The sequence below is a fragment of the Gopherus flavomarginatus genome, chromosome 3, assembly GCF_025201925.1.
Source record: "Gopherus flavomarginatus isolate rGopFla2 chromosome 3, rGopFla2.mat.asm, whole genome shotgun sequence".
Taxonomy (NCBI): domain Eukaryota; kingdom Metazoa; phylum Chordata; order Testudines; family Testudinidae; genus Gopherus; species Gopherus flavomarginatus.
The window spans coordinates 88,982,633-89,005,112 of NC_066619.1; the positions used below are offsets into that span (position 1 = coordinate 88,982,633).

Consider the following 22,480-nt stretch of genomic DNA (forward strand, 5'->3'; position numbering starts at 1 on the left):
GCTATAGGTTGACGCTCAGAGTGTTTCGTTATGATGGGTCAGGATCATATAGGTAGGGGGATGTTTGTGCAGCTACTGTAAGCAGTTTAACTAATGTGTTGCTTGGTTTTAATTTTTGTCGTGTCTCCAGATAGCACGGTGATGGGTGCCTGAAAGTAAATGAATTAAGTAAAATGGCAGAGTCTGGAAAGCTAAAACAGTCACTTAATGTTCTCATCACCAGAATGTCATCGGTTTTAATAATTTTAAACACCTCTTTTGTAGCTGGCAAAACGTGGATTAAATATTGTTATGATAAGCAGAACACTTGAAAAACTGCAGAAAGTAGCCACTGAAATTGGTAAGTGTTTGAATCTGAAGATAACTGTGACAGGCAGTGTGGTGTGATAGGGCACCGGATTCATGAGATCCAGGAGTCTGTTCCCAAAGTGTTTACAAAACATTAGCTCTCATACTACTCTGTGAAGTAGATGAGTATCACTACCCCCAACTGACAGATAGGAATACTTTGCGAAGGCACAGAGATTAATTTTTAAACAGTCACACAAGTGTGTGGTAGGGCTGGTTATTGAACCCACACCTCCTTATTCTCAGTCATGTACTTTAACCCATAGAGAACACCTGCTCCTCCAGTATAGGAAGTGAGTTGAAAAGGATGACTCTTTTGACACATTCAGCCCCATGAGTTACACTTGTGCCATAGAAATTCCCAGAACTGGAACTCTACATGGGTAGAAATCCAGCATTAAAAAAACATTTATCTCAAGTGTTGGAATGTAGAGTAAAATTTCCACCTATTCAGACAGGAAGGCCTTTAAAAAAAATCAAGATAAGATTTGAGAAAAAAAGAGATTGAGTTTGTGCAGACAAGTAGAGCCATTATAGCTATTAGGCTACTAATGTAATACATTTTGTGTAGTGTATGTAAAACATTGATCAAACCATAAAACTAAGGCTATGTTTACACTACAAACCATTGGGCGGCAGTGTGTAATGTATGTATAGCTAAATGTCACATAGGGTTGCCAACTTTCTAACTGCAGACAACTGAACACACTTGCCCTGCCTGCCCCTTCCCTGAGGCTCCACGCCCCCATTCACTCCATCCCCCCTCCTCCATCACTTGCTCTCCCCCACCCTCACTCACTTGCTTATTTTCACTGGGCTGGGACAGAGGCTTGGGATGTGGGAGGGGGTGAGGGCTCAGGATGAGGTGTATGAGGTGCAGGAGGGGGCTCCAGGCTGGGACAGGGGTTTGGGGATGGGATGGGGTGTGGGCTCCAGGGGCGGGGTTGGGTGTGGGAGGGGGTTCTCAGCTGGGGCAGGGCTGTGGAAGAGGGTATGGGGAACAGGCTCCAAGCAGCATTTACCTTAGGCAGCTCCCAGGTGCTTGGGGCAGGGGCATGCGGAGCCCCCATGGCTGTTCCTGAGCAAGAGGGACATGCCGGTTGCTTCCTGGGAGCTGCGCAGAGCCCAGCAGGGAGCCAGCCAGCCAGCCCTGCTGTGGCCAACAGGACTTTTAGAGGCCCAGTCAGCAGTGCCAGGGTCCCTTTTCAATCGGGTGTCCACACTATGATGTGCAGCTACATCTGTGTGTGAAAGGCTCTGGAAGAGATGAGGCAGCAGAGAAAGGCTTCATCAGCTCCATGCCATCAGAGGCGTTCACAGTAGTGAAGAAAGGTGCTGTTGCAGGAATCTTTCCCTGTACATTTTGGGCTAGATTCTGCAGTTAGCTCAGGGTCCTTTGTGCTAGTCAAGTGTGGAGGCTCAGATAGCATAAACCTGATGGAGCTGGCTCCTGCACCTGCCATTTTCACCCCACAGCATACAGGGGTGGGGAGTGGGGGGCAGGGAGGGAACAGGTTGGAGCTCTGCTCCACTCCATAACACTGATTCTCTAAGGCATGCCAGGGCTGGCACAGACTGGCCCGCAGAATCATGGGGCCATAACTGGCTTCCTGACAGCCTCCCTGCTGTCCTGCCCCAAGCAGAGCTCAGATGTACAGAAGAAGCAAGCTCTTGCCAAATCTGAAGATATGCTGATAACTGAAGTGGCATTAGAAGCTTGCAATTTCTGTGGAAATTAGGGTCCCCCTCTCTCCCCACCAAAAGGCCAAGCTCTGGTGACACTAGCTGGCGGCATAAAAGAAGCACATTGGAAAGTTAGATACAAAGTCCAGTTCCGTATAGTTATAGAATCAGTTTCCATTTCAATGAAGGGAGCTCCTAGACTTTCTGGAGTCTATGTACACCTGAAATGGTCTCTGTATTTCCATTATGGACAAGTGTGTGTGTTCAGATCACTGTTCAAGAAAGGGAGGAGGCGAAAGCCTTTCACCTGGTCCTAGATTCACTTAGCAAATCTTTCAACAAACCTGGTCGGAGGTTCAAGATGATCATGAAACCTGAAAGCAGGTGGAGTAGTAACTATTTCTCATGTGAGCCCCCTTGTTAGCAGAGTTATAATTGGAGCTCTCCAACAGAGAATTTCAGCTTTCATTTTTGAAGTCAGTCAGTCAGTCAATCATGTTCTCTTCTATGTGAAGCATTAAAAATGTAAACGGGATATAAACCAAACAACTCAGACAGGATTCTGCAGCTGGATTCCACTTCTGCAGCAGGAGGGGTAGGTGTGGGGGAGGGGGAGAGATTATAGATGCTCCCATTTCCCTTTTATGTAAAATGAGTCAAAGTTGAGGTGTATCCCAAAGAGTTGCCTCAATAATTCTTCCTAAAATCCTTAGACTGGCCCATCTTACAATGGTGTGATTATGAATAACACAAATAGGCTATATTTCAGAGGGAGGCAGCAAAAGTATTGTTTCCCAGCCTGCTCCCAAAATACAAAGTCCAATTCTGCTTGTTAAAATGTTCATCTGACAAAGAAGCAAACTTTTAAAATAATTGTATAAAACAGAGTTTACATCAAAGACCTGTCAGCATGTTCATTTTCAATAAATTGCAACACTTCTCCTATAAACATTACAATAATTGGGGGAAATGTTAGAAGTTTTGTATTTATATTATTTCTAGTAAAGGGGCTAAATTTTGTCATGCGCTTTGGGCAGAGCATCCACAGATTTCAGGGCAGAAATTAACCCTGCATTTTCCTTACAACATGTGTTATGGAAAGTGCCTTTTGCTTATATTTTGCTTACTCTTAAAAAGCAAGGGAGTTGAAACAGCTACATGTAGTACAGAGTGAAATACAAAAGAGTGAACCAAGTTCTTTGGCTCATTCCTCTTGATTACAATTCTCTTTCTCTCTATTTATATATAAAGACACTCTGTGTTGTTAATTACAGAACAAACCACAGGTAGAAATGTGAAGATCATACAAGCTGACTTTACAAAAGATTACATATATGAGAATATTGAAGAATGTCTTCAAGGCTTAGAAATTGGCATTTTGGGTAAGTTAATTAGACCCATTAATTGAAGAGTATTTTGATAATACATTATATAAATACAAATGCATTTAAATAATTGCGGCTTATTATGCAACTACAAATTGGCATCACTTGTTTTAGAACATGGTGTATATGACACTAACTAGCAAGCTGGTTTTACATGCAGATGTTATTAAAACCAAGCGTGCACTTGCTTACTACACTGTTTTTAGTTGTTTGTTATACAGGTTGTAGAGGTGAATCAAGGCACTCTGTGGGTTCCCTATTTCTCTAATAGGGTACAGTAATTTCTTTTACCATCTTAGCCAATCTACCACCATCCATTTTATGTGGTGACTGTCCCTGTTTAGTCTCAATGAATTCATGTTCAGTATTTGTTTTACAGCTGTGTGGAATTCTTGCACTGAACCTGAAAACCACTATAAATGAACTTTTGGTTAAAGCTAACTGGAGTGATATGCAGGGCTGGCTCCAGGGTTTTTGCCGCTCCAAGTGGTGAGGGGAAAAAAAAAAAGCTGCGATCAGCAGCAATTCGGTGGCAGGTCCTTCCCTCCAAGAGGAACCAAGGGACCCGCCGCTGAAATGCCGCCGAAGAGTCCAACGTGCCACCCCTTCCCCTTGGCTGCCCCAAGCACCTGCTTGCTGAGCTGGTGCCCGGAGCCGGTCCTGGTGATATGAACAGGAATAAAGTATTTTTAAAAAATCCAGTAGTAGCCTGGTTTGGTTCTACTGAGGTCAATATCGATGGCTTTGATTTCAGTGGGAACAAGATGGGTCACTAACAGCGTTTCTCTTCACATACAGTTTAAAAGCTTCTTAAGAAGAAACCTTTTGTTTAACCAGTTAAACTATGCACTTCATCCAAATGTAGTTCTTATTGTTCTGTTTCCTTCCTGATTAGTTAACAATGTTGGAATGCTTCATAATCCTCTTCCATGCCGTTTCCTTAATGGAGTAGATACAGACGAGGTAGGATTATGTTGTAGTACTGTTGTTTTTTCTTGCAATGTAACAATTATGGCCAGAGGTTCCATTTTCTAAGGGAGAGAGAGAATAACAGACAGCAGCAGGAGCTGCAGGGACAGAGAGGAGGAGGAGCCTCTTATGTACCTCTCTAGCACCCCCAGGAGCCTGCACTGATTTACACCAGCTTCTCAGGGAGCTTCCTGTTTCCTGCTGCTTCCCTGAATCCACTTGAGGAGAACAGGCAGTTAACTGTAGTAGTAGGAGCCAGTTAGGCCCTTAAGATGCTGATATCTTCCCTCACTCAGGCCCTGCTACCAGCCTGCTTATTTGTCCCCTTCAATTGAGTGTTGAGAGCTACTAAAGCTGGCACAGAACAGCAGTCATGAGTGAAAGAAGAAAACTCTCCTCTGGGGCAGCATTCAGAAAAAGAAAGGAAGCAAAGGAAGCTTTTCTATGTAAGCAGGAAGGAGCTCTCCTGAGACACATAGACACAAATGTTCACAGTGAGCCTTCCAGCCCCAGTGAGGATGTGAGTGGTGAGGAGATGCCTGATCTTCCAGTTAGTCAGAGTGCAGGTGCCCTGGCACCTACTGCAGCATCCATATTTCCATCTCAAATGGATGTAACCATGCACATTCCTGAAGAGAAGTGTAGATCAGAGAAGAGTGTGGTGGAGGTGCAAGAAACAGCTGCTGCTGAGTTTAGTTCCTTAAGTCTAGATGATCCAGGACTGTGGACCCATTTGAGCAGTAGCCCGAGGGACTTCCTTGTACTGCATGGGCCACAGCAGGCGAAAAACCTTGTGTCCCCCAAAGACAATGAAAATAGAAGTTTCCATCCAACACATATTTCTGGCATGAAATCCACAATGGTGACAAAGGCCATGGCTTATGTACTCAAAACCCCAGAATGCTGCATACTGTTTTTGTTGCAAACTCTTCCAGTCTAATGTCCCAGCCACATTGGGTTCTACAGGAACAACGGGCTGGAAAAATCTGTCTAGAAATCTGGCATGCCATGAGAAGGCAGCAAATCACCAGAGAGCATTCCGTAGGTGGAAAGAACTTGAGATGAGACTAAGGTTAAAGGCCACCGTAGATGATCAGCATCAAGAGAAGATTGCATCAGAGTCTCTTTACTGGCAAAATGTTCTGAAAAGGCTCATTGCCATTGTGAGAATGCTTGCTACCCAAAACCTAGCACTGCGTGGCACTTCAGAGCAGCTGTATGTGCCAAACAATGGAAACTTCCTTAAAATTGTGGCGCTGATGGCTGATGCTGTACTCCAGGAGCATCTAAAAAGAATCACCAACCAAGAAATGTACACACACCACTACCTTGGAAAAGCAGCAAAGAATCCTGTGGCACCTTATAGACTAACAGACGTTTTGGACCATGAGCTTTCGTGGCATGCATCTGACGAAGTGGGTATTCACCCACAAAAGCTCATGCTCCAAAACATCTGTTAGTCTATAAGGTGCCACAGGATTCTTTGCTGCTTTTACAGATCCAGACTAACACGGCTACCTTGGAAAAACAATTCAAAATGAGACCATACAGTTCCTGGCAACAAAAGTCAAACAGAAGATTATGGCAGATCTGAAATCAGCAAGATATTACTCTGTTATTCTGGACTGCACACCTGACATCAGCCATATGGAAAAATGACTTTAATGGTGCGTTTTGTAACAACAACAGAACCTAGTGAAAACGTCCCTGCAATGGTGACTGTTAGAGAGCATTTTCTAGAATTTATTGACATTGATGATATTACAGGAGCTGGTATGACAAATGTGCTTCTTACAAAGCTGGAAGATATGGGAATTGCGATAGCTGACATGCGAGGTCAGAGCTACGATAATGGTGCCAACATGAGAGGAAAGAACAAAGGAGTGCAGATATGGATCCGAGAGTTAAACCCTTGAGCTTTTTTTGTCCCATGCAGTTATCAATCATTGAACTTGGTGGTCAGTGATGCAGCATCAGTTTCTAGTGAGGCTGCTGAGTTTATTAATGTAATCCAAAGCATCTATGTATTTTTCTCCGCATCAACTCATCAATGGCAAATTTTGAAGCAACATCAGGGAGCATCCTCTCTGAAACTGAAACCACTGAGTGCCACACGATGGGAAAGTTGAGTGGAGGCGATAAAGCCTATCAAACACCAAATTGGGAAGATAGACGATGCCATAGTTGCCATTATGGAGGATAATGCTATGACCAGAACTGTTTGTGGGAGAACAGTGGCAGTGGGAAATGGGATCACCAGAAACGTATATAACTTCAAATTTCTGTGTGGCTTAGTGTTGTGGCATGACATACTGTTTGAAATAAATGTTGTAAGCAAGAGACTCCAAGGTGGTGATCTTGATATATCTGGAGCAATGGAACAACTGGACAAAGCAAAGTCATAGCTACAGTCTTACTGGTCAGATAAGGGATTTCAAAATGTTCTGAAGAGTACACAGAAGTTGGCAGAGGAACTTCACACTGAAGCTATTTTCCCACCCATTCAAGAATACAAGAGTCACTGAAGAAGACATTTTGATTACGAGGCACAGGATAATCCCATAAGAGACCCCAAACAACAATTCAAAGTTGAATTCTTTAACCAGGTGCTAGATTGTGCAATACAGTCAGTTGAAGAACGTTTCATGCAGCTCAAGGAACCCTGCAGTATATTTGGGATGTTGTATGATATTCCAAAACTCCTCACTATACCTGAAGACGACCTGCCCCAGCAATGCAGGGCACTAGAGATAGTGTTGACACATGATGACACGTGCAATATTGATGATTTAGGTGGTGAACTGAAAGCCCTTTCCAGATACATTTCAGCAGGATCAACTTCAAAAGGTTGTTCTGGAACAAATAATATGTGCACAAATAATATGACCACCCGCTTTCCAAATGCTTTTGTTGCTCTGCGCATACTTCTAACACTTCTGGTAACAGTTGCCAGTGGAGAACGCAGCTTCTCCAAGCTGAAGTTAATACAAACACGTCTATGCTCCACAATGACACAGGAGAGGCTGGTCAGCCTTGAAACCATCTCAATAGAGCATGAGCTGGCCCAGACTGTGGACCTTCAGGAAGCAGTTCAAATCTTTGCAACCAAGAAGGCACAGAAAGCACCACTCTGATTATTCAAACAGATCAAAATGCCAGTGTTCACTATGAAGACATGAAAAGTTACATTTGCTGTTCAGGCATTTGAAAGTTAAGTGTTACTTAAATCTTTTTGAGCAGGATGTTTTAAGTTGTTAGTTCTCCTTTATTGGGGTAGGTAGCAGAGCAGTACCATGAGAGGATAGAACAGGAAGAAGGCAGAATTGAGACGTTTCAAAGTTTTGGCCCAGGCAAGGGGACATGGGGGCGTCATTTGAGCTCCCTGCCTAAGTGCCAAAATGTTGTGGACCAGCCCTGCCATTGAGATTGGTGAAAGTTGCACTGTTGAATTCAGTGGGAGGAGAATTGGGCCCAAAATAAACATACTTATAAATGAACATACATGACAAATTGGATAATTGTGCAGGAAAATAATTATTTGCATATACACTCTTGGTAAATATGCATGCATTTTTGCAGCCTCCTTTTGAATTCTTTTTACCCTGGATGTTCTGTTAGAAGTCTTTGCAAACTGAACCGTCATGTTATGAATGCCAGCTAAGTGATGTCTCAAAATGTGTCTACATTTGCATTGTTTTCTTGTTTCCAGCAGAACCTCATCAGCTGCAACATTATCTCTGTTATCAAGGTATGTACCACACACATTCAGTGTGTAAAGAAACAAATGTATTTATACCAGAGAAAGATATTGTTTCAGACAGTGACAATGAGTTTTCTTATGTCCTTGCATTTTGGCTGGCTTCTTAGCTGCTCATCCTGAGCCATATCGGGAGCATTATTTTAGGAGTCTAATTAACATGCTAGGTTCTGCTGCGTGTGAAACATTTTGCTTAGAGCTGGTCAGAAAGTTCGCAACAAAATATTTTTGGTTATCTAAATAGGCTGTTTTAGCAAAGCCAAAAATGTAACAATTTTGACAAAACCTTTGACAGGAAAGCTTCTTGTCCATACTGGCCTGAGAGAGAGAGAGATTGAAAACCTGACCTTTTTGCTTCAAAAATGGATGGGATGCAATTCTACCTTGTGAAAACATTCATTGCAGATTGACCAAACCTTCTGAAAACAGATTTCAAAACCTCATAAGTTGTTTCAAAACAAAACTGTTCTCTGGCCAGCTCTAATTTTGATTAGCTCCATCCCTTTCAAGCACAGTCAGTATTTCACTACCTCCCCAGCTCTGATTAAGGTTTGTTGCTCTGCTGTTTGGGGCAGCATGTTAACCTGAGCTACAACTAAATGCTTCATAGTTCATCTCAACCTTAGCTAATATCTTTATAAACATGACACGAGAGGCCTTCATTAACAGACTCTCCTCTTTAATTGTTAAGAGTTTTCTCCCCATATCTAACATACCTGCCTCCCCCAGTTTGACCTGTTTGATCACACCACATACTTTCTCAAAGGCTCTGCTCTGAGAATTGCTTTGACTGCTTACCAAAGAATCTCTCTTCTTGAAAGGTATCTGGATTTTAAAGTAGAGCATACAGCCCAAAACAATTCTTGGGGGTGGGGTGGGAGCATGGGTGGCAAGTTTGTAGAAATTTTGGTGGTGCCCAGAACCTGCCCCCTCAACTCTGCCCCACCCAAACTCCGCCCCCACCTGCCTAAGGCTCTGGGAGGAGTTTGGGGGGGAGGTTTGGGGTGCAGGTCCTGAACTGGGGATTAGGGTGCAGGAGGAGTGCAGGCTTTGGGATGGAGTTTGGGTGCAGGCTCTGGGCTGGGGGTGGGGGTGTACGAAGGGGTGAGAGGTGCAGGCTCTGGGAGGGAGTTTGGGGGTGGGAAGGGATGTGTGGGAAAGAGAAGGTGGTGCATGATCTGGGAAGTGGGTGCATGCTCTGGGAGGGAGTTTGGGGATAGAAGGGAGTGCAAGGATGAGGGCTGTGGGGCTGAGGATGAGGGATTCATGATGCAGGATGGGACTCAGGGCTAGGGTACAGGGTTGGGGTGTGGGGTGAAGGCTGTGGGGCTGAGAATGAGGGGTTCATGATGTGGGGGGCTCCGGACTGGGGCAGAGGATCAGGGTGCAGAGGGATGAGGGTTGGGGCTGAGGATGAGGGGTTCATGCTGCAGGGGGGCTCAGGGCTGGGGCAGAGGATTCGGGTGCAGGGGGATGAGGGTTGGGGCTGAGGATGAGGGGTTCATGCTGCAGGGGGGCTCAGGGCTGGGGCAGAGGATTAGGGTGCAGAGAGATGAGGGGTGGGGCTGAGGGGTTCATACTGTGGGGGGCTTGGGGCTGGGACAGAGGATCAGGGTGCAGAGGGATGAGGGCTGTGGGGCTGAGGATGAAGAGTTCATGCTGCAGGGGGGCTCAGGGCTGGGGCAGAGAATTAGGGTGCAGAGAGATGAGGGCTGGGGCTGAGGATGAGGGGTTCATGATGTGGGGGGGCTCAGGACTGGGGCAGAGGATCAGGGTGCAGAGGGATGAGGGTTGGGGCTGAGGATGAGGGATTCATGATGTGGAGGGGCTCAGGGCTGAGGCAGAGGATTAGGGTGTGGGGGGATGAGGGGTTTGCGGTGTTACAGAGGCTCAGGGCTAGGGCCGAAGGGCAGGGTAAGGGCAGCCTGCCCTGCCAGGAGGAGATGGCAGGCACTAGGACCCTGGGGCAGCAGACAGCAGTTCTGCTGGGAGCCGTTCTACTCCGGCAGCAGAAGCAGGCAGGAGAGAGGTGCTGCGCTGCTTTCTGTCAGGCAGGGACGCGGCGGGGCGGAGGGGAGACCCGCGTGGGCTGGGGCCCAATCCAGGCAGGGCTGGGGGAGAGACCCAGGTCCAAATATTGCTGGAGCAGGGCCCCCAGCCCTGAATATTCCTGGTGCTTGAGCACCACAAACATATATAACCTGCCACCTATGGAGGAGGGCAGCTAAAAGGCTAAATTCAAGTGTGTAGAAGTAGGACAAGCAGGGCCGGCGCTTCCATTAGGCGACCCTAGGAGGTTGCCTAGGGCACGAGGATTCAGGGAGCAGCATTTTGTGCGCTCCCCACGGGGTGCGCGGGAGCTTCAGGTTCCGCTCCCGTCGCGCCGCCGAAGAAGGACCCTCCGCCGACGTGCCGTGGAAAACAGCGGCAGGCAGTTGAGCAGATCAGTGACTGCCACTGTTGCCTGCAGCATTTCGGCGGAGGGTCCTTCTTTGGCGGCACGACAGGAGCGGAACTGGAAGTTTCCACGCACCCCATGGGGAGCGCACAAAATGCCGCCTGCCAAATTCTGCCTAGGGCGCCAGAAACCCTGGCGCCGCTCCTGAGGACAAGCTAAAATAAGCAGTGTTAGCTGGCTAGGCAAATGATTTATTCTTCAAGGTTTGAAGTATAAATCCTTTCATGTTGTTCAACTAAAACAAACTATTTATTTCTGCCATTTCTTTCTATAAAACCGCCACAAAATCTGCATATTCCTCTCTACCCCTCCACCACAATAGTTCCCTTTCCAGGCCTGGATGATGCCTTCCCCAGATTACTGCAACCTCCACCTCTCTGGCCTCTCCCAAAGCCACTTGCCCCCTTCAGTCTATTCCAAATGCCGGTACAAGATCCATCCTCTCTTCAAATGTTTCTGCTGGTTTCTCATTTTTGTCCTGATCATATATATGCTCTTGACCTCCTACAAACTCTAAATATTCCGGGGTGAAATTCTGGCTTCAGTGAAGTTAATGGGATTTTTGCCATTGTATTTGATAGGGGCAGGAATGTCCCCTGTGGCATCTGCTTTCATTGATACTGTAGTCTCTCTCTTGTGCCCTCCTTGTTCCAGTGAAACTTCATGGCAATTTTCCGTATTGATGTCTTCCAGTCACTCATCTCTCAACCTTTTCCCAGTTTGCACACTATGACTGGCACCTTCTCCCTTCACCCACTCGGACACGAGATGCTTCCATCCTTTCTTCCATAAATTCCAATTTGAAAATGAGGCTTAACCCTCTGTATGCACATTCTCACCCTCTTTAGGCTGCTGACCTGGAACTAAGCACCAGTATGTTTATCTGCACTAGTTTACATTGCTACACTTTCCTTTCTTTGTAAGTTGTCTGTCAAGACTCTTCTCCTTAAAAGCTAAGCACACATGTAAGGGTATGTCTACACTACCTGCTGGATCGGCAGGTAGCGATCGATCTGTTGGGGATCGATTTATCGCATGCAGTCGATCCCCGCTTGCTCTCTCGTCCAGGGGCGGCTCTAGGCATTTTGCCGCCCCAAGCACGGCAGGCAGGCTGCCTTCGGCCACTTGCCTGCGGGAGGTTCCCCGTTCGCGAATTCGGCGGTAGCCTGCGGGAAGTTCACCGAAGCTGCGGGACCAGCGGACCCTCCTCAGGCATGCCGCCGAAGGCAGCCTGCCTGCCGCCCTCGCGGCGACCAGCAGAGTGCCCCCTATGGCTTGCAGCCCCAGGCACACGCTTGGCGTGCTGGTGTCTGGAGCCGCCCCTGCTCCCGTCGACTGATGAACTCCAGCTCAGCAAGAGGCAGAAGCAAAGTCGACAGGGGAGCCACCGCAATTGACCCTGTACCGTGAGGACGCAAGGTAAGTCGAACTAAAATATGTTGACTTCAGCTATGCTAGTCTCATAGTTCAAGTTGCGTATCTTAGGTCGATCCCCCCCAGCCCCCCAGTGTAGACCAGGGGTAAGTCTTTGGACACGTGAGGAGTCACAATGAGTTCAAAGGGACTCAAATCCATGCTTAATGTTAAGCATGTGCATAAGTGCTTCACTAAATAGGGGTGGGCTTGAGCACGTACCTAAGTGCTTTGCTAAAACAGGGTTAGAGTGAGAGAGATGGCTGACTGAATAATTAAGATCCAACCTCAACCTTTGACATTCAAAATGAACCTAAAGCTTTTACGCTGAGGCTTGAAAAAGTTGAAAAGACAAGAAAAAACATTGTGTTTCTGCACTTTCTGATCCTAGTTGGGACCAGAAGCGGAAATGCTGAAATACCAAGAAACAGATTGAGATATTTGATCCAATATTGCAGGTTCATGAAATTCAGATAGTTTGGAGAAGATTTGCATAAGCCAGAGAACGTTGCATATCAAACTAACCCTTGGAAACTTTGGACAACAAACAGTTCAACGCAATGTGTTCTAATCTGTACCAGTAAAATTTCTAGTCTTTCCCCCAAATTTCAAAGTATATTTTTTAACCTACCTGCTCTGGCTCAGACCCTCTGTGCTTTCAGAACTTAATGTGTCAGCACGTTGTCTCTGCTTAAAAAACCCCAAACCATACAAGACAAAAACAAAAAGAGACAAAGCACAGGGAAAGGGAATGTAACTCATAGCCCTTTTATTTCTTATAGATGACACGAATAATTTTGAAACAAATGGAGCCAAGGTAAAACTCCCATTTTTTCCCTTAAGCTTTCTGTGGGTTCTAATTCTAGCAAATATTTGCTAGCTCCAATTAGTTCTGCAATAACTACTCAAGTTCCTGGTGGGTCAATGCTCAGTAAAATTTTTCTCCTGTTGCTGTGAGAATAAATGGTACAAACTGTAACAAAAAGGTAAAATATAGGGCAGATCAGAAGATGGAATATACTGGGTTAAGTTTACAAAAAAGAGATGCTTGTATTGCATATGTAAACCTGCCCATTATGAAACTAATTAGACATGTAAATACCTTTGCACATGTACATATTTTCGAAAGGTAGCTGTAGAGTTTGGAATAATAGTATTTAAGTGTTAAAGATAAGTTACAATAACTTGATTTACTAAGAGCAATTAATTCAGCTCCATGAGTAAAAGGTTCCTTTTCCTATCTGTTTCAAGGGAACATATTTAAGACATAATTTTGATAACTAAATTTCCATCTGTAAGAATTTAAATAGGGTGAGGAGAAAATTTTTTATTTTAGGATACAGTAAACTTTTGTTTCAGCAACAATAAAGACAAACTTTTACTTTTTACTAATTTTCCCTTTGGTTATTATGAAAATAGCTGAGATGCTTTTTACTGCATATAGGAAAAATTAAGGCACAAATGAAGGAAGTGGGAAGAGGAATGGTTTGGTTAAGGAGAGTTTTATAAGCATAAATTGTTTTCTCTGAATTTTTCAAATATCTGACAATATTCATGTTCAGATGTACAACACCATGAGCAAAATTCCCCATGGTTCTAGTTGCACAAGTCACTTAGGTTACACTTATACAATTTTCTGTCTGTGTATTTGCTGGTACCTAATTAAGCTCTAAAGACTCTCTTTGAGAATGTAGCCTATTCTGTTTGTATAATAGAAGAGTTCTGCCTTCTAGAGAAAAAGGCTGCAGTTTTAATCTTATGCAGGACCCAGATCCTACTGTAATATAGCAAAAGGCAAATTTAATGTAACAATTTAATTTGAATTTCAGACAAAAAGGACTTATTCTGAACCTTTCTTCTGGTTTGGGCACCTTTCCTTGTCCATTATATACTATATATTCGGCTTCTAAAGTAAGTCTTTCTTATTGCTTTGTAAATCAGTGTTGCTGAAATGTTCACCCAAAACACACCAGCTGCAACTCTGACTTATAGTGTTGATATTTTCAGATACAATTAAATAACACCACCACAATATTTATAGTATCCCTCCAAACTAAGGCAGAGAACAGGGCAATGGTGAACTTCTGTAGGGGCAGGCTAACTGGTTTAATCAAGACTAAAGATGCACAAAACATGACAGATTCTGCTTGCAGAGTGGAGGGTAACATTTTGTGTAGTGGAAGGATGGAGATGAGAGACACGAGGGGGGCGGGCGGGTTCAGCCCCTCGGCTGCCCTCACTCCGCCACCCCAAGATCAGCAGGCTGGGGTTGCCATGCCTGTTTTTCATTTGGAGGCTTCACTTTGAGTTAAAACTCCCAACATTTTAACTTCATACTGATAGGATTCACTTTGATGATTTCCATTCAGAACGCTGAAGCCTCAGCTCTTGTTTGGTTGACATTCCACCCAAGCTCTCTCAAAACCCAGACAAAACTCATACAAAACTAGCCCAAGTTTCAGCTACATTGAAACCTGAGTTTTCAGGTGGGCTTTTTTGGTTGCCTAAGTTTCTCATGGCTCTACTCAAAAATGAAATCAAATTCAAATCGAGTATTTTTAGATTGAAAAAACTTGGTCAGCGTTATCTAAAAAATTTCTCATGACCCACCGGCATATCTCTTTTTAGCTACTTATTATGGAAACAGGGGCCATATATCTGAGAACCTCACACTCTAATATATTTATACTTACAAGACCCTTGTAAGATAGCATTTCTCTATTATTCCCATTTTATATATGAGAAACTGAGGCACGGAGATGGCTGTGATGTGCCCAGTGTTACACAGATGTCTGTGGTGGAGCAGGGACTCGGCCCCAGATCTAGTCCTAGGCTAGTATCCTAAAAACTAAACCATCCGTCTTTTCTTTTTGCACTTTGCAAAGTGGGTGTAAAATGTTACCATTGATGTAAATGAGTGGACAATTCTGACCTGATAGTATTTTACACCCAGTTTTTGCTCAATTTATACAGGAGTAACATACTATGCAAGGTGCAAGGCAGATAATCAGACCCCAAATTTCCAGACTAGAGATGGTACCAACAGGAACAATATTGAACTATGGGTACATTGGGCTCTAGATCTGTGGATCTGAATTTTGCAATGTGGGTCCATGAACATCAGAAACTTCCACTCTTCCCCCTTGCATAGAGTTGTCAACTTTCTAATGGCACAAAACCAAACATCCCTGCCCCGCTCCTTCTCTGAGGTCCTATCCCTGCTTACTCTCCCCCACCTTCACTCACTTTCACTGGACTGGGATATGGGATTGGGATGGGGTGTTGGGTTCCGGAGGGGGTGTGGGCTTTTGGAGGGAGTTTGGGTGTGAGAGAGGGCTCACGGCTGGGGTGGAGCTGGAGATGAGGGGTTTGGGGTGCATGAAGGAGTTCCAAACTGGGGCAGGGGGTTGGGATGCGGGAAGGTTTTTTTCAAAGTGTGGACTCAGGCAGTGCTTATCTCAGGCGGCTTCTGGAGATAGCCGGCATATCTGGCTCCTAGGCAGAGGGGCATGGGGGCTCTACTTGCTGCCTATGCCTGCAGGCATCCCTCCTGCAGCTCCCATTGGCTGCAGTTCCTGGCCAAAGGGAGCTGCAGAGCCGGTGCTTGGGGCAGTAGCAGCATGCGAAGCCACTGTGGCTGCCCATGTGCCTAGGAACCAGACATGCTGGCTGCTTCTGGGAGCCATGCAGAGCCAGGTCAGGCAGCCTGCCTTAGCCCCGCTGTGCTGCTGACCAGACTTTTAGTGGTCAGGCATTCCAGTAAAAATACAGATGCCTGGCAACCCTACCTTTGTATCAGGAAATGCAACTGCAGGTTACCCACCCCGCCTGCCACCTTCCTTTCTTTATAGAGCCTGCCCAGCTCCTCCTCACAGCTAGACTGATCTGCAAGTAGGCCCTAGCACACCCTAGGTTTCCTCCAGGTGTAGCCTAGAGGTTATTGGCCTAATTTCTCCCTGCAGGCCTGGTGTGGGTGGATGTCTCAGCACGTGTCAAAAGAAGAATGTGTTATATTCCAGTGTAGTAGAGAGGTGCCGGGGCTCAACCCTCCTTGCGGGCAGAGGGGAGCCACACCGGCCCACTGCGCGTCGTCGACTTGGGGCCCGTCCCTGGCTGCGGGACGGAGTGACCCACAACAGTTAGCAAGTGGCCCAGGCCCTTAGGCAGGGCGGGGCAACACACACAGCCTACGCTCAGGCCTTTCAGCAGGGGCTGAGCAACAAGGTGGCAGTATATAAGTACGCCCAGGCCCTTGGGCTGGGCAGGGCAACACACACAGTCTAGGCTCAGGCCTCATCAGCGGGGCTGAGCACCAGGGACCAGCATATAGCCTCCACCGACAGGGGAGGGGGAGTCTGCCACCCTTGACGGGGTGGCAGGGGGAACGCAGGCCCTCCCACTCCACTGCGTTCCAGCCCGGGGCCCTAGCAGCGGTTAACGCTGCTGACGGTCAGTGGGGAATCCTGACCGAAACACACTGCCATTGGCTCAGGTGAGCCTGCAGCCTGACTGGGGTCAGCTGCCGCTGGGCCACTTCCAACCTCCCCCTCACCGGGTACCAGCCCTCTGCCAGCATCATCCGGGGGGTCCCAGACCATGGGTTCCTCAGGGAGTCCGGCGTCGGGAGGTCCAGTCCACTCGTCGGGATATCGGGGGTCGGGAGGGCCAGTCCACTCATCGGGATATCGGGGGTCGGGAGGTCCGGTCCACTCCTCGGGGTACTGGGGGTCAGGAGGTCTGATCCACTCCTCAGGGTACCGGGCGTCAGGAGGTCCAGGCAGCTCCTCCACAGGCTGAGCATCGGACCGCTCAGTCGGCTCCTCTGAGTGCTGGCCCCAGGGGAGGTCAGGCCAGTACCCCTCCGGGTACCAGGTAGGCCAGGCCCAGCAGGAGCTTGGGCCCTAGCATCTGCCTTCTCTGGCAGCCTCCTCCTAACTGAGCGCTGGGGCCGAGCTTTTGTACTTCCTGTCCCGCCCCTTGACTTCCGGGGGGTGGGGACAGGCAGCGGTGTCCTTGGACTTCCTGTCCCGCCCCTTGACTTCCGGGGGGCGGGGACAGGTGGCGGGGGCTCCGCCCATGGCCGTGCCCTTTCTGGCCTGTTCTCCTCAGAAGCGCGGGGGAGTGGGGCCCCCTCACTACATCCAGGAGTGGTACCAACTGCACCTGTGCTAGCAGCTAGTGTAAACACACAGCTCAGGCTTTTTTACCACTATGTCTTCAAAACTACATTTTCATAACCTGGGACACTTCTGAGTTCCTTGTACACTAGTGCTTGTTTCATGTCTGACTTGTGCTGGAATATGGGTAGAACTTTTTCAGTACACAAGAGTCCTGTGGGATCAGACTCAGGCCCTCCTTTTCTAAATGTGGTACAGTAGGTGGATACATTAAGTAACTCATTGCTAGGTTTTGCTCACATATTTGGGCCTTAGCCTGAGTAATATTTGGGTCATTTTGGTAAGGGTTATGTGTGCATGCATATGTGCACACAAGTAATTTCAATTCTTTATGACTAAGTTTATTCCATTTTGTAATTCTAGGCTTTTGTATGCACATTTTCCAAAGCACTTCAAGCAGAATATAAGGCAAAGGGAATTATCATACAGGTGATATAGTATCTTTGTTATTTGCCTTCATTTTCATAAATAGTTGAAGTCCAGTCACAGAGCCCAATCCCATGAAGTGCTGGACACCTGTGTAGAAGCATTGGGTGGCCCAGTGTCCCTGTCCTCACTGGTGTGAAACAAAAGCTTCCTCTCCTCATTTCAGCCCAGAGGTGGCTGCCCTTTCATTGGTGCTATGTGTACCCTCTATAATATGTTAAGGACCCTTCTAAATGAAAGGCACTAATTTTTATCAATAATGATCTTTTATTTCAGGTGGTTGCTCCTTATGCTGTTTCTACTCCAATGACAATGTACCAAAACCCCAATCTCATAACAAAGACTGCGGAGGAGTTTGTTAGAGAATCACTGATTTATGTTACTGTTGGAATGGAGACATTTGGTTGTTTAGCCCATGAGATCTTGGTAATTAAATTTAATAATTATTACAGGGCTCCCTGGGACTGATTCAAAGCCCTTGAAGTCAATTGGAGTCTTCCCTTTGATTTCATGGGGTTTTGGATCACCCCCAATGAAAAATTCTGCACAGGCTTACTGCTGATTGTGAATTGTTGATGCTTATATATGTCACCAATTAACCATAGTGGGAGTTAGGTACAAGCTAGCGTAGGTACTTACATAAGGCAGCTGTTAATGCAGGGAATTTAGTACAAGCACTGAGATGAGTAGATTCGATCAGTTGGAAACTGAACCCTCCCTGCCCCCCCAACCCTCGAAATATTGACTGTAGCAGTATCACAAAAGTTTTCAATGCTAATTATTATAACCTACATGAACACTGATTTGATTTCTTTCTAGCTGCCTGTAATGATTTGTTTTTACTCCCCTCCTCCTTTTTTGTTTGTTTTGCTTTTGTTTCACGTTTGGAAGGCGTGCATCCTGCAGCTCATTCCGTTGTGGGTATTCCACAGTGACAGATTTCAAGAGGTGTTCCTGAACACATTTCCGACTTACCTGAAGAGGAACTGGAAGAGCTTCTAACAAAATCAACTTTTTAGACCGTGTGAAATTGTGAATCCTAGCTTCGTACACTATAATTCTAGGGGATAAATTCAGCTCTGGATGAATTTGGCCCAGCATGTTTATTGAAGAAGTTTGCTAAGGGCCTGAGCCAAAGGCCATTGAAGTCAATGTTTTTCCAATGACTTCAATGGGCTTTGGATCAGTTACAGAGGGATGGGATGCTACAGCTGCTTTTGCTTCTTTAAATTGAGCTTGTAGATGGTGGGTAGCTACAGCTGTTTGATGTTTACAAATAAGACTATTTGCATTATTTCCAAACATAGGTTTGTTTGCTTTGATGCATTTAGGAAGACTCGCATGATCTGTGAAGGGGCTTTGGATTTTTGTGGGAGGACGCACAGATTTTGCTGGAGGAGGAAGAGATCGTGGGAAGAAGTTTTAGAGGATGGAGGGAATCTGTGCATCGGGGCTTTGGAAGTTTGCAGGAACAGTGTGTATTAGTGGAAAGGGATTTGGAGTCCTCCAACGCATTTTATATGAATCCCTGTCAGAGACAGGATACTGGACTAGGTGGACTAACTTCTAATTCTGTGTTTGCAGGAAGATGAAAGCTTAAGGTGAAGCCTTTGAATCTAGATTGTGTAATGTTTTCCAAATAACTTTCAGAACTTCTCTTTATTTTGTGTAGAATTAGGAAGTGAGAGTTGTTTACACTTTGCAATGTTGTTTTGTTTGTGCATTCCAAAAAGCTATTCAATAAAGAAACATTCAAATATCAGAAGTCTTATTTAAACCAGCAGGAGTGAATATATATTTGCATTTGTTGGCCAAATGTGATCTGAGGATGTCCCTGTAGTGTAAGCAAGAGAGAGGTAAAGCTGTGCTCCCACTTAATTCAACCACTAAATAGATCCTAATGACTCCTGCAGTTCCTTTAAGATGCCATGTGACAAAAAGCTATATAGTGACATATGCCAGACACTGCCACCCCACTGACATATTACAGCATAGCAGCTCCTTTACATAAAACATGATGTTAAAATCTCATTGTAAGTCTGACTTACATCAGAAGGATGAGACAGGAAAGATCCTAACTCTCTGCATATGTCAGCACAGAAACCAGTTATGCACTGTTTTGAATCTTCATTCAAAGGCACAGCAGGAAACACTACAAAGCATACAACATGTTGTGGTGTTTGTGTCCACGCGCATGTACATACGTGTTTAGAAATAGTTGATTCTGACATTTACATACTAATATTTATATGTATTTTCAACCCTTCTCACACTGATCATCATCATTAAAATAATTACTTCAACCTCCAGGAAACAATGAGCATTCTTCTTACCACACCTTCTGAAAGAAACAACAAACTATGTTCCATGGAAATTGTGAAGCAAAGCCTCACAGAAGTACACTAGTAACTCTAAGTCATTCCACTGAGTGCAATGGAGCTATTTTACATTCTTACGTTTACTCATGTGCATAACGGTTTGCAGGGTTAGGGGCTAAGGTAGTAATAGGTCACCCAGGTCAGGGTTGCCAACTCCAAAGCATTCGAAAAAAATCCCAAGCCAGCCCCCCAAAACCATAGAGGAAACCCCACAATTGTGGCACTTGGCAACACTGCCAGGTCTTTCCTACTTTGACTGTGCTGAAAATGAAAGATTGAGAGAAAAGTGAGTTAGATTCCTCAAGGACAGTGGAAACACAGTTAGGGCATGTGAGCACTAGCTATGAATTTTGGCATCTGCCATTGTTTGGAACATTTCTTCAAACTTCTCTGGAAGGAATAGTTACATTTCAGTAAGAGATTTCTAACTCCAGAAGAAGTTTTGCCAAAGTTATAGGAATGCAGATAGCAATTGTACAAAAGGCATTGAGTATTAAAAGATCGCTCTGCTGTTTTGTGAAGAAAAACAAGTGAGAAATTTAATTAAAAACAGTACTGTATGTAGGATGCTGTTAATGACTGTTAGAAAAAGACTAGAGATACATTTGCCAAAGCACCTGCATTACTTAGCTCTTAAGTCCCATTAGGACTTCAAAGTCACTGAGGCCCAGATCCTCAAAGGTATGTAGGCTCCTAACTTCTACTGATTTCAATAGCAGTTCTATGTCCATGTATTCTGTGACCAACTCAGTCATAGGGGCATCATTTCATGATGTTTCAATGGGTGATATTATCCTTGCAGTCCCTAACTTCTCTGGGATCCCTAATAGATAAGAAACTAAGGCATAGACTGCCCAAGTGACTTGTCCAACACAGGCAGTCCATGGCAGAGCAGGGAATTAAACGTGAGTCTCCTATGTCTCAGGGCAGTGCCCTAACTGCTGGGTCATCCTTACTCCCCTCCATGGCAGCTAGGAGCCAATTTGAGGAGGTGGGCCATAAGTGCTTTTACACAATAGCTTAATACAACCCAAAATGAGTGTTTCTCCTATTTATGACATTCACATACTGTACATTGGAACTGAATACCTTGTCTGTCTTTCTGAGTACACTATTATATGGAAAATGTTTCCTACATTTTTAGGCCCATTGAACCTGCTCAGTTTGTAAATTAAACAGTCTTTCTACATTAGTTAGTTGTTTCATAGTTGTGTTAAACAATTCATAGAATATAAACTACTGAATAGTCACAGCCAATATAAAAGACATCTGCAACTGGCAATTAGTCTTTGGTGTTCTGCATATTAACTTTGTTTGGAAAAAAATGAGGAATGGACACGGTTTGGTCATCTTTTTGTAAATTACCATTTTATAGAGATAAAAAGCTATTCTCTAAAGTATGCTACTTGTACAGCTTTACAATAAAGCTAACAATACATGATAAATATTACATGTGAGTGAAAGCCTATCGGCCTTTGGGAACCCCCCCCGCTCAATTCAACAATTGAGGGGGTGTAAGCCGGTTGTGTTGGGGCTCGTCCCCCTCAGGCGCGGCGGGGAGCCAGGGCGCCTCCTTACGCACTGCAGTCCGGGTCGGCTTAGCCCCTCGGCAGGTGTTGAGCAGGGTATAAGGTCTGTAAACAGGGTAGAGCCCCAGCCCTCTAGCCGGGGCTCTCAAAGTCAATAAGTCCCGGCCCTTGGACAGGCCGGGCAGTAATAGTTCAGGCTCAGGCCCCTAGCAGGGGCTGAGCAAACACAGTATCAGCCCAGGCCCTTGGCTCGGGCGGGGCACCAAACACAAGTCTAATTAGCTCTGGCCCTTTGGGTCAGGGCAGAGCAGTGGCAAAGTCAACGGGGCCCAGACTTTGGTCCAGGCGGGGCACCAAACACAAGTCTAATTAGCTCTGGCCCTTTGGGTCAGGGCAGAGCAGTGGCAATAGGTGGGAAGAGGGGGAGTCTACCACCCGGTTACGGGTGGCAGGGGGAACGCAGGCCCTCCCACTCCACTGCATTCCAGCCCGGGGCCCTAGCAGCGGTCAAGACCCGCTGCGGTCGGTGGGGATCCTGACCGCAACACACTGACATGGGTTCGGGCTCTTCCGGAGCCAAACCAGGGTCGGCTATCCCCAGGCTACTTCCAACCTCCCCCTCTCTGGGTACCTGGTTCTTGCCGGCATCATCTGGTGGGTCCCAGACCATAGGTTCCTCCGGGTACCGGTCGTGGGGAAGCTCAGGCCACTCCTTGGGGTATCAGGCACACAGCAGGTCAGGCCGACATTCCTCCGGGTACCGGATCTGAGGCAAGTCCAGCCAGCGCTCCTCTGGGTAGTGGGCGCGGGGCAGGTCCGGCCAGCGTTCCTCCGGGTAGTGGGCGCGGGGCAGGTCCGGGCAGCGCTCCTCAGGGTAGTGGGCGCGGGGCAGGTCCGGCCCGGCGGGAGCCCGGGCACCAGCGTCTGTCCTCTCCAGCAGCCTACCTCCAACTGAGC

The 22,480-nt window shown here is 46.2% G+C and overlaps 1 protein-coding gene across 1 annotated transcript in view; it reads left to right on the forward strand.

Annotated features, from left to right (window-relative positions):
- Window positions 1-19,313, forward strand: part of HSD17B3 (hydroxysteroid 17-beta dehydrogenase 3) — a 31,265-nt gene extending 11,952 nt beyond the window's left edge. The window contains exons 3-11 of the mRNA XM_050945946.1: window positions 265-340; window positions 3,306-3,413; window positions 4,312-4,379; window positions 8,098-8,133; window positions 12,796-12,830; window positions 13,843-13,924; window positions 17,554-17,619; window positions 17,893-18,042; window positions 18,508-19,313. Of these exons, the coding sequence (XP_050801903.1) occupies window positions 265-340; window positions 3,306-3,413; window positions 4,312-4,379; window positions 8,098-8,133; window positions 12,796-12,830; window positions 13,843-13,924; window positions 17,554-17,619; window positions 17,893-18,042; window positions 18,508-18,618 (732 nt within the window). The 3' untranslated portion in view covers window positions 18,619-19,313. The remainder of the gene's footprint in view (window positions 1-264; window positions 341-3,305; window positions 3,414-4,311; window positions 4,380-8,097; window positions 8,134-12,795; window positions 12,831-13,842; window positions 13,925-17,553; window positions 17,620-17,892; window positions 18,043-18,507) is intronic.
- The last annotated feature ends 3,167 nt before the right edge of the window (window positions 19,314-22,480 follow it).